The sequence below is a fragment of the Pyrgilauda ruficollis genome, unplaced genomic scaffold (genome assembly GCF_017590135.1).
Source record: "Pyrgilauda ruficollis isolate IOZ18807 unplaced genomic scaffold, ASM1759013v1 scaffold36, whole genome shotgun sequence".
NCBI classification, from domain to species: Eukaryota; Metazoa; Chordata; class Aves; order Passeriformes; family Passeridae; genus Pyrgilauda; species Pyrgilauda ruficollis.
In genome coordinates this window covers 4,957,076-4,975,689 of record NW_024525045.1, presented here as the reverse complement: position 1 = coordinate 4,975,689, position 18,614 = coordinate 4,957,076, and the positions used below count along the sequence as shown (strand labels likewise).

Sequence of the window (18,614 nt, the reverse complement as noted above, 5' to 3'; positions counted from 1 at the left end):
GAATGCAAAAATATAATTCAAAAATAAATCTTTTCATTAATATACCGGCTGCCATTTGTCAGTGATTCCTTTGGTTCCTGTCCCTCTTTTCCTTTCCACCTTTTCTCTTCTCCTTTTCCTCTAGGCCTACAAAAGTGCTCAGTCTTTGTGTCAGTCACATACCTACAGTGAATTGACACAAAAAGGGTGGGAGAAGGAAATTCCCACTGCTGCTTCATGGAAGCTGAGGCTTAGAAAAATTAAGAAGTTGAGACTTTTGAAAGCTTTCTAAAGCATATGGATTCCCAAATCCCATTAAATCTGGTGTTACAACCTTAACTGTAAAAGTTTGGGTACCTTAAAGGTCCAGGGGCCAGATTTTTCAAAGACTTTTGTTACTTTCCTGAGGGAAACAACTGAATTTAGGTGCTTAATTGAACACATATGCAGTGTTTAATTCCCACAAACGATGCTTTCCTTAAAACATTTCTAAAACCTTCCCTGTAAAGCCTTCTGACATGGGCTGTTTCCAAACTGGAACCTCGTTTGCATTAATTCATTACTTCTGACATTACAATGCAACACTGTATGGATCCAAGCTGAACATAAATATACACAAATAAAATAGCAGTGAAATTGAAATTATTACTGCAATGGTGAAAATACATTAAAACGACACTTGAATATAAAAACTGTGGTGAAATTCAAAATGAAAAAAAGAAACACAGTATTTCATAGTAGTATACATCATGGAAAATCCAGAGGGTTTTTTTTTTTTTTTCTAGTAAGTCTCTGCTTCCACCTTAGAAAACTCAAGACTTTAAGAGCAGACAATGAGATGAAAATCTTCCTTAAGGTTATCTGTACAAACATCTACTATTCATGTATTCTTTATACAATATTCAATCATCAGTGCTTCCTGTACAGAAAGAAATAGCAGTGTGCAGTATTTTGTTTCCATAAATAGTTGTAATCAAAATAAACACAGGGAATGTTATCTTCACTTGTATGATTAAACTAACAAGCACTGCTCATTTTTTGCAAGCTGTCTGTAGTTCTATCTCGCAGTTATGTTGTACTTGCTTGCTGAATTTCTGCTAATGATTTTTAGTCTGAGCTGTGCTGAGAAGCCAGTCCTAAAAAATTCTGATATTCACAGTTCTTCCTGTTTTGACTTGGTGTCCAGCCTTTAGTCTCCAGCTGGATGAGCACACCATGTGAGAAGCAGATCTCTAGTCTCACTTTCATAGCGATAAGTACTTCCTCTGTGCTCTGTTAGAAGTGAACCCCAAAAGGACATGCCAAGCTTTGCAGAAATTCAGGGCAACATTAACTGACTCTGTAATACCTCCTTAACTTTGCTGTGTTAGTGAAGCTTGAAAGTTTTACCTACAGAGAAAACCTCACAGGCTCTTTGATAGTTCTTATTTTGTCATTTGCATCAGACACCTTTCTGTCAAGGGAATCGGCAAACACAAGTGGTGACACGGTTTCTGCTTTTTGCGACAAACACAGCAAACCCAGCTTCAGCACCCTGTTCTCATCAGTCCTGAGGTAAGGGCTCCTTGAACACATTGCACAGGAGCACTTTGTGCAGGCACCTTTGCTTTGTGTGGTTTCATCACAGTGTCTGGGCTTCCAGCTGGCTTTGTTTGGCTCCCATTTCCGTGCTGAACATCAGGCCAGTGACCCAAAACGCGGCTGGGTGATGCTCTGTGGGCATCCTGCCACAACGTTTTGCAGGAGGGGAACCTGACACACAGCTATCATTTAAGGCCAATTGATCTCAGGAATCAGTGGGCCTTTAAAAATTCACCAGCTCACATATTCTTTTCAGTGATGGTCATCAGATGTTTCGTGCTCTGATTTTGTGGGCTTTTGAGAGAACCTTGCTTTTCAGCAAATGATGACATATCTGTTGGTAAGAGGAAACTCACAGCCTTCACTTTACCCCTGGAGAAAAAATGAGAAATCATTATGAGGATAACAAATGTATAAAACATGCAGAGAAAGTAAAAAAAAAAACCCAAAACACCAACCCAGCAAGGAAAAAGTAAATGCTTTCAAGTCTTGCATGCTGCTGGAGGCAGGATGTCATGCCATTCACATGGCCATCCCAAAGGACCAAGCACAGTGCTCTCTGCTGGAAGCATCTGCCTTTTCCCATCGAGTCTCACATCTCCCTGTCAGAGCCTGGCCTGTCTGTCCAAAGCTGTGTGTGCACAGAACCCTGGGGGTGCATGTGCACCCACAGAGACCCTTCAGTAATTTTAGTATAATAGCCCTGGAAAGAGTTCTCAGCCTCTCTTATCCTGTATTTAAATATTGAATCATTTTTTTCATTTACCAAACACAGTGGGAATCCCTTGGTAGAAATAATACTTTAGCATATATGAATTAAAAGATTTTAGACATGCAAATTAGAGATGATTTGTTAGCAGTGCTGGTTTTTTATTACTTGGGTGCAATGGCACTCTAAAAATTCAAGGTGATACTTCTAGAGAGTTAATTTTAAAGCAAAAATATTCATATCACATACAGGATTATAGCTTTGGAGCAAAATGTGAGGAAGCCACAATAAACTAAGAATAGGAAAACCTGACATGAAGCAGCATGCTGGAAAGCAAAAATGTCATCCTTGTAAAAAATTAAGCTTAATAAGCCTGCTGAACTAATTGCTAGAAATTACCTTACTGGTGAAAAGCTAAGATGAGTGTCTGTGTCAGATACGTGAGTATATTATGGAGCAGCCACTATTAAGACCATAAAAGATACTGAATTTTTTTGGGTGTAAGAAGCACAAAGCTTCAGGATGTCACCCAGCCTGCCGAGGGGGTGAGGTGAAGAGCTCTTCCCACAGCCACTTCTCCTCGCGAAGCAGCCAGCAGTGAGTGCCCGTGAGTCAGTGCTCAGCTCCACAGGCAGCTCAGATAAAACATCATTGCTGTCTTTGGCCACGGGCGCCGGCAGCTCCCCAGGCACTCCGTGTAACAGATCTGTGCTGCTGCTTTCATTGCTCTGGAAGCTCTTTCTCCTCGTGAGCAAGCAGCAGTGTTTGCCACTGCCATCCCACGCACACCTCCCAGGTGAGCTGGCTCCAGGGCAAGCCCCCAAAGGGTCCATGTGCACCCGGAGTGTCCCTGGGGCCAGCGGGGGTGCACAGAAACCCAGAGTTACAGGGTCAGGGTGCTTTGCAAAATGATACCAGCGACTACATTTAGGTGTCCAGCTGCTGTAAAATGCCTGACCCTGAAATGTCCTTTCAAGAAAACCCAGGTGCCTCTGAAGGCTTGACTTTGTCCCCTGCAGCCTCTCAGAGAGGAGCTGGGCCCCAAATTGGCTTTGCACAGGGCGTGCAAGGCGCTGGGCACGGAGGATTTAAGGGGACAGAATAAAAGCTGTTGTGCTGTGCCATGCACAGGTACCTCCACACAGGTGACACAAGCCACAGCAGCTGCCAGCCCCCGGGGTGGCCGCTGGAGTCCTGTCCCAGCACATGCATGGGCAGGCATAGCCTCGGACTTGTCCCTGCTCAAACTCCTGCTTTGAGGGCATGCGGGTGATTGTCCTTTTGAGCGCAGCATGATTGGGCTGAAGCCAGGATCAACATGAATTCCCAAGGTGGGTATGTCAGCAACAGGATGTGGCTGGGCCATCATATGTCACATTCTCACTACTGCTGGTTCCACCTGTGGTGGTTGTCCTGTGCTGGAAAGCTTCTCATCAATGAGCAGAGACACTCAGGGCTGGTCCAGCAGCCATTTCACTTAATTTAGAAGCTGCCCTCAGATTACTTTTTTCAAGGCTGAAAGCATTAGCTTGTAATGCTTCAGTTACAGGGGAAATATGATACAATACATCTAAATTCATGAACCACAGTAATCACACTTCTAAAGGCACAGTGCAGAGTTCCTTGGTATTTCTGTGCCTTTTGTTCAAAGTTTAAAAATCCCTTTCAAGCTTAGCTTGTCAGAACATCAGTTCAATCTGCAAAACTCTGCCTGGCTTTAACAGAGCAAAGATTTCTACCCCCTTCTCTCTCCCTCAGCCTCTCCTTTCTGTAATAAATTTAACCAGCTACCCCTGCCAAAACTCATGCAGTGCAGGGAGGAGCACAGTTTCCTCCAGAGGGGTCTCCAGTCTGCTCAGGGCCCGTACACATTCAAACAACTGTTTTGCTGATAACATACTAAAACCCAGAGCAAAGTCCATGTATCTAGTTAGGTGAAACCTGTGAGCAGCCCAGGCAGGTGGTGCTGAGAAGGCAAACCAAACCTACTGGCACTTATAGACGTGCTCCTGAAACAGCTTCATGTTGCTGGAGTGGCTGGAGGAGGGACAACGGGCTGGTGATTTTCCAAGCCCTTCCTCCTCTTCCCTGCTGAGCTGTGCTGCTGCAGGAGGGGCTGGTGGCTGGGCACTGCCTGGCACCTCCGGGAGCCCAGTGCTTTTCGTGCCAGCCCAGTGGGCCCTTGTGCTGGAAGGAGCGGGAGCTGGGGAGGCGGTGGGGTAGCGTCTCACAGTCATGGCAGTATCTGAGGAGCAGAGAAAAAAACAGGGATAAAAACAATATTAATACTATTAATAATAATGACAATTCAGATTTCCTCAGTGTATTTTTGGACATTTTACACGGGCAGATAGTGCTAGAACAAGGGGTAGCAGTTTTAAGCTAAAAGAGTCGACATGAGATTTTAGGAGGTGAGGCACTGGCACAGGTTGCCCAGAGAAGTTGTGGATGCTCCAACCCTGGAAGTATTCCAGACCAGGATGGATGAGCCTTTGAGCAACCTGGTGTGGTGGAAGGTGTCCCTGCCAATAGCAGGGGAGTTAGAACTAGATGATATTTAAGGTCCCTTCCAACCCCAAATGATCTACCATTCTATTTTAAATCACTTTTTTTGAGGCTCAAAACCATTTTGTATGTGGTGAAGCTGAGAGGCAGAGGAGGCCAGACAGTCCCTTTAGATCCCACTCTTTGCCCTGGAATGCAGCTGGAGAGGAAGAGCCACGGGGTTAGAAAGCACTTTCCACAGCTTTCCCCTTGCTGGAGCTGTTCCCAAACTGATGACATCCCTAGCACCAGCAGCTCCTGCCTGGGGCCTTCAGGCTGGTAACCTGGCCACTGGGTCAGTGGGATTGGTAACAACCACTATTCATCACCTGGCTGCATGAAAATCCACCCGTGCTGCTCAGCCCTTCATCTTATTCCATCACACAGATTTGTCTTCATGAAAACTTGTGGGGCCATTTCTCTAATACTTCTCACCAAGCCACATTTTGCTCTGATTCCTGCTTCATTCCTGCATCTTCATCCCGCTTTAATTCCTCTAGAAGTCCCAACCAGACTTCTATAACTGAGGAATATTTCCATTTTTCTCCTCTGATAAAATTTTGAGGAGAATGTATTCCTTTATATTGACCCCTCTCAGCCTCAACAAGGACAAAACGCGTTGTCTGCAAAAATAAACTGCACATCTGGCGTGATGTATGCAGCCAACCCGTTATTTTTTGTAGCATTTTTCTCATCTTTGACTAAGGCAGGATGGGTAATGGCATGGGTAAGAGTGTTGGCCCTTTTCTGCCTAGAACAGAGAGGGGAGAGGCATGTGGAGGAGAGTCCATGCCTGCAAAAACCCAAAGCAGAAAGTCAAATTCTGCTTAAGCAAACTGAACACTTTGCTTTGAATCCTTTGTTTGAGCAGCAGCAAAATACTCCACCGAGCTCAGCTAGGGGGGGACGCACCCTGAAAAGCCCCAGAGCAAGGCATGCAGCGCTGTGGGTTTGGTGTGAGCAGAGAATGGGGCCAGGGCACGTCCATGGAGTCCAGCAGAAGGCAGCTGGCAGCTCATTCCCTTCCCTGCGGGCCGGCACACGCTGCCCGGTACCTGTCTGCTCCCTCGGCGCTGCAGCGGCCGCGGCGCCTCCCTGCAGGGATGCCGGGGATGCTGGAGATGCCGGGGATGTCGGGGATGCCGGAGATGCCGGGGATGCTGGAGATGCCGGGGGTGCTGGAGATGCCGGGGATGCTGGAGACGCCGGGGATGCCGGGGATGGCCCCGGTCCCTCCGCACCAGGAGCGGGCTCCCATCTCCCCGCACCGCCGCTCGCGTCTCCCCGCGCCGGCAGCGCCGTGCGCCCGCAGCCCCGCAGCTCTCCCTTCAGGGCCCTGTTCTCCCTCTCCAGCTTGTTGATTTGGGAACGCATCTTGCGGATGAGCTGCAGGAGGTGCGCGTTGCCCTCCATCTCCCCTGCCTGCGGAGCCGCTCCTGCCCTGCCCTTTAAAGCCCGGGACAGCGGGAGCCCGGCCCCGCGCGGGTCGGGGGCCGGCCCTGGAGGGCTGGCCCGAGCTGTGCAGGTGCCGAGACAGGACCATCATTTATTTATTCATGCGGGGGCTCGCCTTCCAGAGCAGAGCTGGCCTCCCCGCCGCACGAACCGCTGCCCAGGAGAAACCCGCCCGCCCCTCGCCTGCCTCTTGGTTTTCTCCTCACTGCTGAGGAGGACAGAGCCCATTTCCTTTGGTTTGCCCCAAAAGCCCAATGATCATCTCCATGGCACAGAGAGAGAGAGTCACCCTTTGCTGGGCAGCAATTCATCTCTTCCTTAACATGGGGCGAGTTACACTCTTTTGTTCTGTGTATCTGGAATTTCAATTCCAGAATTGGTAATTTCTCTCAGGAAAGTTAAATTTCTAAATGAAAGCTGATACAGCGCAAGAACCCTGCTATTAACAGCACACACCAGCAGCTGTGATGGACAAGCAGGTACACCAAAGCTCTTCTGGAAGGCTGCAGCAGAGCCTGGGCCCTCTCTGGGCACCCAGGGGTGTAATGAGAGACAGACCAGGCATGATTCTTGCATTAGCAAGAGAAACACAATCCCCAGCATTTCTGTCATCACCTAGTCCCTAAAGCCACCTTTCTTCTGGCAGTAAGATGCAAAAACCTGTGGAGCAGTCTTCCCACTCCCCAAATTTTGCTTCAAAATACAGAGCTGAGAATGTCAGAAAGTCAACAGGGAAATAACTTAGCACACCTTTTGCTTTGAGGTCCTTCACTTCCCTATAGCTCAACAGTGTCTCAGAAATAACTGAGAGAGAGAAAAAAAAAAAAAAAACATTTAATCTGTGTGCATTTCCCCACTCTGCTGCTGGAGGCTGCGGGAAGAAAGGAAAACTGTTGTGAGATGCTTCAAACATGAGATGACTCAGTCTGTTTTTCCAGAGGTGTCAGAAGGGCTGTGTGTCTATGGGGAGTGCTGCTGGCCAGCATCAGCCCTGCTGTCACCTCCTGGGAATCTCTCCAGAGGTTCCTGCCTGGTTCAGGCTGCAGGCAGAGAGGTGAAACAAATGTGAGTTCTCAGATGAAGCCCACAGCACCCATTAATTTTTCTCCGGCTTGGAGCCAGCCTGAAATAACAGTGTAGGTGCCCCTGTGCTGGGGATAACATGTGGGGAACATTATGGGTCTATTTCTCCAGCAAGCAGATCAGGCGCTGGAGCAGTGACAGCACCCACAGTGTGTAATTATAATATTGCTGCTGACCCTGCAGCTGGCAGGTTTGGCTGGGCAGGGGACACTTACCAGCTCAGCAATTAGCTTATCCCAGCTGTAGCTGCAGACATCTGCTCCTCTCATCCCATGCCTGCTGCTCCTCTGGAAGCAGACTGGAGCAGGCACAGACCTTTTGATGCATCAGAAAGCTCTGAGGAAATAACTTTTGTCTTGTAACCCTGTGCAGCTGGCCTTGCTGAAAGGGCCAGATGACTCGGGAGTTTTGGACAGTGAAAACCTGGCAAAGCTGCCTTTGGCACTGGGCTGACCAGTGTGTTCCCTGAATGGAGAAAGAGCTCCATGCACCCAACCTTGATTTTTGTAGATTCTGTGGGGTCCAAGACGTGTGCTTACCATGCCAGCTCCTGGGTGCTGCAGGGAAACATGCTTGGTGCCTCTTAGCTGTGGTGCACTTGCAGGCTGCAGATTTTGGTGAGAGTATCTTCAGTGAGCCTTCCTGAGCCTACTGCAGACACCTAGAACTGTGTGGGTTTTGCTATGAAACACCTCAGCTTTAACAGAAGGGGAAATTTCTCACACCTGAGATGCTATGGCAAGTTGTCCCTGGTAGGATACGGACCCAGATAAAGTAGTTTTCACCCCCAGTCATATCCAAAGCTCTCGGCTAGGAGCCCCCTAGCAATATGTCTGTGTGGCTGCTGGTGCATGTGCTCCATCTCAGTGGATTGCACAAACTGCATACCAAATCATACTGCAGCAGAAAACCTGCAAACAGAACACAGAAACCTTGTGGAGCATCTTCATCCAAAGCAAGGGGAGCTCAGCTCTTTGTTCTGCCCCTGCACAGCAGGGTGACATGCAGCAGCTGTGTGTGCATGGGAACATGCAGCAGCTGTGTGTGCATGGGGACATGCAGCAGCTGTGTGCGCATGGCTGCTCAGGGGCTCCCTGGGGAAGGGCTGCACTGAGAGCTGGAAAGGGACAGTGTGACAACTGCCACCAGCAGGAAACAGCACCTGCACAGCCAGCACCACTGCTGAACAGTTTTTGTAGCTGTCTTACTTGCCAAATCCCTCTTGCTCCCCTGAGGTTAGTGAGACAAAAAACCAAAAAGGACTCATTGCTACTCTAGTATGATGATTTTGTTTTTTAGCATACCACAACATTTTGTCCTGGAAAATCCATCAGCAGCAGGCGTGTGGATGTTTTCTGCGACGTGCTGCAGCTGGAAGTGTGTCCTGCCTCCCAGTGGCACAGGAGTCCCGGTGCAAAAAGAGACAGCCTCCCTTTTCTGGGGCTAAACCCGACCAACAGAGCACAAGTGCTGGCATTGCACCTCCAGCCCCGCTGGAGAGGATGGGGGAGAAGCACAGCAGCCCACCTGCCCCAACAGGACATCTTGGGGAATAGAACAGCTCACAGCTCCATCATCCCAGCAGCAAACCTGAAGCCCACATTTCTGTCAGGGCTGGAGTCTCTGGGAAGGTTTGCTGCTAATGAGCCTTGAATGTCAGCAGCACTGGATAAAAAATTATCACAGTGTCCTATAAAACATTACCAGGCAAAAGTGTAACAGCTCTGCTCGGGGTCAGTGCCAACCCTTCAAATTCTCAATGTGCAAGAACATTGCTGTGCCCTGAGTCCTTGCTTGTTTCTGACTTTGACATAATTTATGCTTCATTGTGGTGCAAAAGAGACTGATTCTCTTCTGAATCTGGCTGTACCACTTAAGAAGGTAAAAAATATGTCAATAGATTAAAAAATTAACAAGAAGATTTTTTTTGTGTGTGTGCTGATTCTGTTTTGCTGATACACTTCTGATAATTTTCCTTCTGTACATCCAAAAGGACTTAGTGGGTTTAATGTCCAAATTTGATCCCATATTGGCCCTCTCTCAGTGGCTTCTCCATTTAAATGGTAAAGTAAGAGGTAAACAGTAAATTTAAGAAGAAAACATATTTTTTCCCAATTTTCATTCCTCCTCTTTTATTCTTCTCAAAGTTGAGACATTTAGACCTTTATGCCTTTAAATTATTCCTATGCTTTACTTGGCCTAACCCATTGCCTGAGGCTCAGCAGTAGATTTAAGATTGATGCTCAACTTGAATGTATTTTCTTCTGAAAAAGAAGAAAATAGCTCAAATAGCAGCTTGAATGCAGTGGGACATGCAAGCCTGCAAGGCCCTTCCTCACCTGAGCCCAGCATGCTGGCAGCCACATCAGTGTCCCCACAGGTGCTGCTCTGCCGGGCCAGGTCACATTTTGCTTTGGATGTATTTCACCTCCAAACGCACATCCATGTAAAGAAATGCATCCTTGTGAGAGAAGGATTTGATGAAGTAGATTTTACAGCAGAAATTGGAAGTGTTCTGATAATTGGACAAATGCCCAGTCTCTCAGGTTTGCTGGTCATCTCTGTGTTCAATGCAGTTTCCTGGCCGTGCACTCCCTGGGGAGGGTGCTGCTCCCAGCCCAGCCTCCAGCCTGTGTTCATCCCCAAAAATCCATCCCTGCAGGGCCACTGCTCCTGCCTCGGGCCAGCCTGGGCTCCCTGCCAGAGCTGAGCTGCCACAGTGAAGGCAGGTACAGGAGCTTGTGCCAATGTCTGCAGCAGTGCCTCAGGCAATCAGCTAATTATTCACTGACTAGATTAATTACAGGGCTCTTTGGAGCACCCCCAGTTTTACCTATGGGGGCACCTCCCCCTCCTCTGAGCTGGCACCACTCTGTAGCCAAACAGAGGAACCTGGATGCCCATTTTGGTACATTCCCACAGACACAAATGCCAAAAAAAGTACCCATTCTTATTCCAAAAAGTGTGGCTTTTGGGTCTTACCTGTTGCACGGCTGAAACCTGCTATTCCTAAGTCCCTTCTGAAGGACACGGGGGAGAGCAAAAAAAATGCATTTACTTACTTTTAACAAAAATTACAATATTTATATAATCTCTACCTTTTCAAGAGGCCCATAGAAAGTGGCATGGAGATCTGCAGAACCTGTGTGACGCTGGAGTATCAGCTGTCTCCCTCTGTGTTTGGCTAAATAAAACCTGTACTAGAATTGAAATGAAAACAATATACAGCTCACATTTTGTGTGCAGGTGTTGGGACAGCCGTGTGGAAGGATGCCAGTGCTACCGTGCCAGCAGGCAGGTGTCCCCCAGAAGCACAGCCCGGCTAGGCTGCTTTTCAGGTGCAGAAGGTGCCTGTGCTCAGAGCAGCACTGGCAGAGCTGCCCGAGGCGGGCACGGCGCTCCTGCCCCACAGCTCATCCCTGCCCATAGCACATCCCTGCCCCACAGCACATCCCTGCCCCATAGCACATCCCTGTCCTAGCAGCCCATCCCTGCCCCACAGCCCATCCCTGCCCCGTAGCACATCCCCTGTGCTAGCAGCACATCCCAGCCCCACAGCCCATCCCTGAAATAAAGGGGCACGAGGTCTTTCTCCTTTTTAATGCCTCTATTAAAAAATAATCAGCTCAGGTGGGGAGAAATCGACGGGTCGCGCCCACGCCGCCGCTGCTCCCAGGAGTGGCACGAAGGAGGAGGGTGATGATGCAGCTTTGTCCGCTGGGGATTCCGTCCTCACGAGAGATTAGCAGATTCCATCTTTTCGGTCCAACACCTTGGGTCGCCTCTCTAGTCAACATCTTTTTAGGTTAGGGTGAGAAGCAAACAGGATCCAAGCAGGCACTGCACTACGCTCCCCATCCTTAGACATGACCTAGGTTCCCTAATTCTATCTTGGCTCGTTTTTTTTAGGGTTGTTTTTTTTTTTTTCCTGGAAAGTTACAAAATTCAGTGAAATGCATTCTGATCTGCATACTAGCTCTGATGTCACACCCTTCTCCTGCTACCTGCAGGGTGTCGCTCCCTGGCAAGCACCAGGGGGACAATGGCTAATCACCAACCATTAACGGGTAATTGAAGAAGAACTCTCAACAATGAAGCTAACTTGACAGCAACTGATTCAGCTTGTTTTAACTCTGCAACCTTAAAAAAAGATAACTTTTTATTCATAACAATCCCTGCCCCACAGCACATCCCTGCCAGCAGCACATCCCTGCCCCACAGCACATCTCTGCACCCCCAGCAGCCCATCCTTGCCCCACAACACATCTCTGCACCCCCAGCAGAACATCCCTGCCCCACAGCAGTCCATCCCTGCCCCACAGCAGCCCATCCCTGCCCGGGCCGAGCCAGCCCCGCACGGAGCCGCCGCCCGAGCGCCACCCGCGTGTCGCACACACCGTGAGCAGGTCCTGTGGATGCCGTGGGACACAGAGACAGAAATGGCAAGCGTTTCTCACAGGGGCTTGTGAGAACTTTTAGGGAGTTGTAAGGATGTGATAACTTAGTATAAACAATCTGCAGGTGGTGTTTTTCTACTTCGTCCTTCTGTTCTTCTCAAGGACGGTGTGTGAGAAAGGTGTTTTTGTTAACTAGCCAATCGAGTAGAAGGGATCGTATCACTCTACGTAAACCGCGCGGTTCGTTTGAATAAAGCCTTTGCTCTTGAATAAAGCCTTTGCTCTTTCTCCAGTACTGCCTCCCGCCCGTCCCGTGTCATTCTCGGTCACAGCGATGCGGTCCGGCGCAGGTCACTGCGCTCCGGGCGCTCCGGCAGTGACAGCGACCCAGCGGCTCGGCAGGGCCAGCCCCGGAGCCGGCTGCGAGACTGCAGGGATGCTCTGACCTTGGCATGGAGCTGGGGAGAGGAAGCGCTCCAGCTGAGTGGGATGGGGACACGGCACGTGGGGACACGGCACAGGGGACAGGGGCTGCCCTCGGGCACGGACACGAGCAGCAGCACTGGCAGGGGAAGGAGCAGAGCCCGTGGAATCGCCCCCAGCCTCGCGTGTAGCCGGGCCAGGCAAACCTGGCCGCTCGCTCGGCTTGAACGAGACCTTGCCTTCCTCTCATGACTAATTAAACTAATTAAACGCTCCCTCTCAGCCACGGCTGAGCGGGGACTCGCTCGCAGCGGGGGCAGCGAGGCAGCTGCGGGGAGTGAGCTCCACAACCTCCTGGAAACAAGATGGCAAAAATCAATTATATGTGTAAAGCATTCTCAGGTTTCAACATCTCATTAGGTAATGATGGCACAAAGTTATCTGATTAGTCTGTTAAAAGGTAATTGTTTAACTTATTCATGTCTGTTAAGCATCCTTTTCCTTCCACAAGGACCATTTGCCCGACTGTGCCTTAACTCCCACGTGTACGCAGAAAATCCCACATGACCCATATTAAAAGAAGCTTTGATTCTGAGCATTCAAGGTTTCTGAAGGGGGTCTGAATTCCAGCAGGGGATGCTCAACACTTTTGAAAAACCAGGCTTAATCTGAAAATGCGAAACAGAAACACCAAGCTACAGGCACACCTGAAAACCTTGGCTCGTGGTTTTGGATTGGACTGGCACGAAGTCTGGCTACAGAAACATTTCAAACTTTTAAGAAGGCACTTCAGGTGCTGTGTTGAATTTCCAAGGCTCTGTCCCTTTAAATGGATCCTCAAGTTAATGTGGAATAATCAGAATTAGTCTCTTTTATGCCAGCACCCTGCAAGGACAACATATGCTACAGAGTACAAACCTATGCATCATGCAAGAGAATCTTTATGCTCAGCTGGAGATTTTCATAATGAGGAACTCGCAACTGGGCCCAAAGTTACATGCACAGAGCTTGCAATAGCTTTCAAATTGAAACAACTCCTCAATAATGGCAGAGAGCATCACAATTACAGAGCACAAAACACGCCCTAAAATTATTTTGATTAATAATAATAATTTCTTACTCTGCTTTCTTTTCTCAAGCAAAACACCCCATATAAAATGCGAGCATATTTGAAACCCTGCAGCTATAAGGTATCTCACCACAGGCAATCTGTGCAATGACATCTAAATCAGAACTACAAGGAACACCACATGGCATTTGCAGGTCACAAAAACGTGTCACAGCGTAAGTAACACTCTCACAGCTGTCCCTAACAAAAAGTGAGTGATTACAGCTAACTGAAGCAGCACGTGGGGAGCACAGCTTAAAAAGCACACCAAAAATGCAGTTTCTCTAAGATGAGGTGTAGCTCATAGGAAAAAAGGAAGCTGCTGCTATTCAGATATATCAAGATGCTCCAGTGAGTTATGAAAAACCTCAACCTGGACAGAGATGTCAGCAATTACGACTGCACTTTTGCGTTACTGAGAATTTTCTAAAAATACCTGTACATTGTCAACTCAATGAAGCATTACAAACCATGCACATACCTCGTGCAGGCTGTGACTCCCAGCTCAAAGGGCACTCGTTGCTCTGACCCCACCTGACTGTGCCTCAGAGATGCTCTTGAAGGCACGGGACATGCCCAGGGCTGATCCCAAACCCCTGTTGGGTACAGCTTCCCTGAGGGGCAGCAGCACCTCCTCCCACAGTGCCATCAGCCAGAACTGTTTGGGTGCCAGTGTTTTTGCATCTTGAGGCTATGGTGTGAAATACACACACCACTTACTGACGAGGAGGCTCTCCCAGATGAGCTCATTACCATCCTGCCCTAAAACCACTCAATGTTCTGTGGCAGCTTTCCCCTAACACTGCTGGTTTCACTGTACTTTTACTTTTTCCCATCTCCAAGTGCTCCAAAACATGCCTGGAAGGTAGGAAAGTTACTTGATATTTTCCATAGCTAATATTTCACCAAGGAACTGTGCTGGATTTTTCTTGAAAATAATAATAATGTTCTCATTTCCTTCCCCAGGTGCCCAGCGAGCTGATGGCTGCCCAGAGCTGCTCTCTGTGGACTGCAAACAAAAACAGGCTGGAAGGGCCCGTGCAGGGGGAGCTGTGGGCACCCAGGCTGGGTCTGCATGCTCTGCCACTGGCCATGAGCCCACCCTGGGCTCTCAGGGCTGGCTCAGCCCCGGCACAGCCAGAGGGACCAGCCTCGTTTGGAACAGACTCTGCACGTCCCTGATTTAAGAAATTTTGAAACAAAAGCATCAATTTGGCATTTCCCAAAATTTCCCCTGCTTTTCCCAACTAAAATTGGTTAATCTCTTCAGTTTTAATAAGCAAATAATTTCAGTTGTGTTTCCCAGCAGGAAGGATTCAGTGTGTGAAGTACAGGAGAGGTCAGCCCAGAAGGAGGCAGTGGAGCAGAGCTGTGGGAATGGCCCCTGCACAGGACTTGTAACAAGGCAGGGGATTACAGCCCTGAGTCCCTGTGATCCAGTGTCCCAGCCTTGGCAGCTTGGACTCTGCACTGCTCCATCACCTCTGATCCTGGAGAAGTCCCGACCCACTGTCCCCAGCTCTGTGCTCACACTTTGATCTTCCATGAGCCCTGTTCTGCTGTGGGGCAGAGGGGCTGTTCCCATCCCGGGCTCCCCTGAGCAGGCAGTGCCTGTTCCCATCACAGGGATGGCTCCCCTGAGCAGGCAGTGCCTGTTCCCATCACAGGCTCACCTGGGAGCTGAAGCCAAGCAGGGGTTCTCCTCTGGGCAGCTGGCCCATGGCACCTTGGCAGCCCAAAAGACCCCCAGGAGGTTTTCTCTCCACTGTTCCAGCGTGTGCTCACCAGAATGGGACCCTGCCCTTCCTTGTTAGGATATGTGCACTTGGGACCACTGCAAAAGCAAAAGAACTTCAAACAAAATAACAAAAAACCCTTCCCACTCCATGCTGTGGCTTGCAGACAGCAAAGTGAGGGCAGAAGGAGCAGGGACCCAGTGTGGGGCTGGGTGCCTTGTGCCAAGTGGTTCCTGTCCAAGCAGCTGGTGTGAAAGCAGAGGGGATGCAGTGATGGTGAAGCTGAAGGTCCTTCCTGGTCATGGTCATAGCTCTACATGGGCTTGGCTGTTCTTTGCCTTTCAGATTAGTTTTTATTTATCTCACAGCAATTCTCTTGTATGAGAATTGCATTTTACTTTGGTTGGTTTTTAAAACTTTCTTTCTTTTTCTACAGGTTTGAATGTTTTCCTCTAAATCAAACTTCTTTGTTCTCATTTGATATTTGATTTAAACATCCTTTGATTTTAACTGCCTAGGTTCAGAGCTCACTTCATGGTTTTAATATGTAGTGACTGTGAACACTGATTATTTTTGTGATAATCTAAATATTAAGAGAAAAATATTTTGCGTGCATACCAAACTTGTTAAAAATTGGTAAACACATTCAGGTCCATAGCAGATATCCTTGATAAACCATCTGTCTCAAAGGTTCATTGTCCCATGTTACTTACAGCTGAAATATTGAGTTGTCAGTTTAAAAAATGTTCAAACTGATGTAAAATGTACCTGCAGCCTGGAGCTCCTCAGCACATGTGGGACAGTAGTTTTCATGCTGAGATAAAAAAAAGCCAATTCTAAATCTATGTATGGATGCAATTTCACTTCCCAGATCCAGGTCCATGGATGGCCAGCACAGGGGCGGTGTGTCTGGAGTATGAATGGTATAGATCACCCCCTTCCACTTCTCAGTTGGATATTATCCAAAAATAAAATAAAAAAAAAAATTCCTCCTCAGATCAATATTAGGTTGCCAAGATAACATTCCTCCAGTGAATGTTAAGATATAATTACCCTGTAAGGAATGATTCCTATTAAACATTTAATACACCTCCCTCTAATTGAAATTTAAGCCTTTGGTTGTGGTTGGGTGTCACTAAAGATGTGATTAAACATAAAATATGTATAACACTTAACTCCTTTTGGGATGTTGAGATAGCTTCCACTAAGTAACAAACATGAATAATTTCTTTTGCACTCTGTAAAGTTTTTAAAGAAGCTCAGTTTGAGTCTGGCTTGCACAGATCTCCTCCCTTGGATGAAAGGCAATCTGTCACCAGCTTCGCCTACAGCACCAGGGGATGAGCCTCCTCCAGCTGGAGGAAAAGGTGTCAGAATAGATTGTGAAATAATTTACTGGAGGAACCCTCAGCTCCAAGAACAGCCAGTCATGATCTTATAGCTGCCCTAGACAAAAGGAGTCTCAAAGGGGAGCTTTTGGTGGGAAAAAAGAAATGGTGCAGACCTCATGTAATGCTGAGTTTAAAAAGCAGCAATTGTGTGAAGAGCCTTTTCCTACAGCATCAGGGACAGGCTGGGTGTGGGATTCAGTGCTACACATCTCACTTCTGCAGTTTGGGATGCTGAATTTTATCATGGGAAAGGGCCAAACCCCATCCTTGTAATCATCCTACAGCCTCAAACGCCTCCTGCCCTCCTGCGTTTCTTTCATTCTCTCCCCTCAAACAGTGGGACCATCCACGGTTTAATGCTTTGTTTTCTCCCCCTGCTGCGGCCTTGGTTCAAAGCTAATATTTGTGCTAATTGCTTTCACCCAACAACGTTTAAAGTGTGTGAACACAGCAGGAGGGGAAGAGCCATCTGGAGCAAGGACCCAGCTACACTCAAGCCTGAGCATCTCCAACACCAGCAACAAGGCAAGCCCAGAATATGGGCTGCTTCTCAAGTCCCAGAGGGGGCTGCAGAGCTGGCTGCTTGAAATAAACCAAATCCCACAGCCCTTGGACTTACTCATGAAACTCATTTTGTGTTCAAGCTATTGGGAAAACAATCCAGGGATTTCCTTACCTCTGCTTTACAGACCTCAGCTTGGCTTCAGCCCAGCCTGCAATGCTCCCTCAGTGCAAACCATGCTTCTGCCATCCAGTTATTCCCAGAGATGGCCACCAACAGATGTAGTTGCTCATTTCTTGTGAACATTAACTAGAAACAGTCTGTCTCCAGATCACCTTGATGGCTTCTGGTGTACCCATCCACAAATCATCATAAACACAAAATGAGTCCAGCAAACCAAGGGACGAGAGGACTCGGTGCTCACTCACCCCTCTGTACAGCACAGTCCTGCTGCCACCACTGATGGCACATATATACATTATGTATGGGCTCCTCCCATAGATATATATATATAAACAGCAGGTTTATATATACATGCACAGCATAAAGCAAGTTAAAATTTGAGCCAGACATCATTCCTTTCAGCAGACCACTGTTTTTGCAGAGCGCAGTGTCCGAAGAGCAGAGCCAGGCCTGTCGGGGTGAGGATGAGGAGGGCTCAGCTCCTGCCCAGCTGTGTGCTTGATGCTGCTGTGCAGTGCCCTTTCCCTTTCCTTGGGCTCTTCCCAAGTCCCAGGTGAGGGTCACACTGTTGCTGCACTGATGCTGGAGGAGGGCCATCCCAAACCATGGTGTGCCCATCCCAACCACTGCCCTCCTTCCCCCACCAGCCAAGGACGCTGGGGGGGTTTCCAAACCTCAGCCAAGAATTCTGGAAAACTCCTGATCTGCTGAGTGAGACAGCAGGTGGAGGCTGGCTCATGGCAGCTCTGCCTTGCACACAGAGATGGGGTGAATTCCGAGCCCACCCCTGACTCTGGCCTGCAGGGTCAGGCACAGCTCCAGCTGAGATGCACCAGTTGTGGACTTGGGGTGTTATCAGATGAGACAGGAGGGCAGAATGAGGCAAAATACTGGAAAATTCCTCTTGGTACCCCCAGGCAGAAACAGATATCACTGGCCTCTGCCCTGAACAAACCTGTGGAGGCCTCAGGGCAATCATCAGAGCTTCTCCAGGGAAAATCAACTAAACGGAAAAAAACCAGTTTAGCAGAATTGTGGGCACCTGTGTGCACAGGAAAGAAAAACTCTAACACACAGGTACTATGAACAGGGACTGCTGCAAGCAGGGATCTTCTGTGAAAGAACATGAACGAGTGTGGGAACTCCTAAGAACTGGCACAATCACTCCACCTTATCCCCACATGATGCAGAAACTGAAACAAACATCTCACTGAAGGCACGTCGCTTCCCAGTGTGCCCCGGGCAAATTTTGGGACTATGAACTTCAGAGGAAAAGCTGAGTTTTCTTGGCCTCAAGCAGGAGAACTACATCAAGCCTGCTTGTCAGGGTGACTTCAGTCTGGGGCCACGGAGAGAACCCAAAGCCACGTTCTGTAGATGTCCTAAGGGTCTATCAGCATCCACAACAGGACAGACAGCTGGGATAGTTGGGATGATCCTGATCTCCACCACTCCAGAGGGTGCTGTCATAGGAATGAACCAATGCACAGAGCTTCAAAGAGAAAACTTTATGGACGCTTTTA

The 18,614-nt window shown here is 48.4% G+C and overlaps 1 protein-coding gene across 1 annotated transcript; it reads right to left on the bottom strand.

The window, feature by feature from the left end:
* Positions 1–1,799: 1,799 nt before the first annotated feature.
* LOC121357906 (putative coiled-coil domain-containing protein 195) lies at positions 1,800–6,226 on the bottom strand. The gene is made up of 4 exons (XM_041475610.1): positions 6,062–6,226; positions 5,869–5,908; positions 4,259–4,514; positions 1,800–1,932 (listed from the first exon to the last, which is right to left on the bottom strand). Exons 1-4 carry the CDS (start codon positions 6,224–6,226, stop codon positions 1,800–1,802), a joined length of 594 nt encoding a protein of 197 aa, XP_041331544.1.
* Between the last annotated feature and the right edge of the window lie 12,388 nt (positions 6,227–18,614).

Coding starts and splice junctions, on each gene's coding strand:
- LOC121357906 (XM_041475610.1), bottom strand. CDS start 6,226: ATGGAGGGCAACGCGCACCTCCTGCAGCTCATCCGCAAGATGCGTTCC. Junction 5,909..6,061: donor GTGCGGGGAGATGGGAGCCC/GCTCCTGGTGCG, acceptor GCATCCCTGCAG/GGAGGCGCCGCGGCCGCTGC. Junction 1,933..4,258: donor GAGCACGTCTATAAGTGCCA/GTAGGTTTGGTT, acceptor TTTTTTCTCCAG/GGGTAAAGTGAAGGCTGTGA.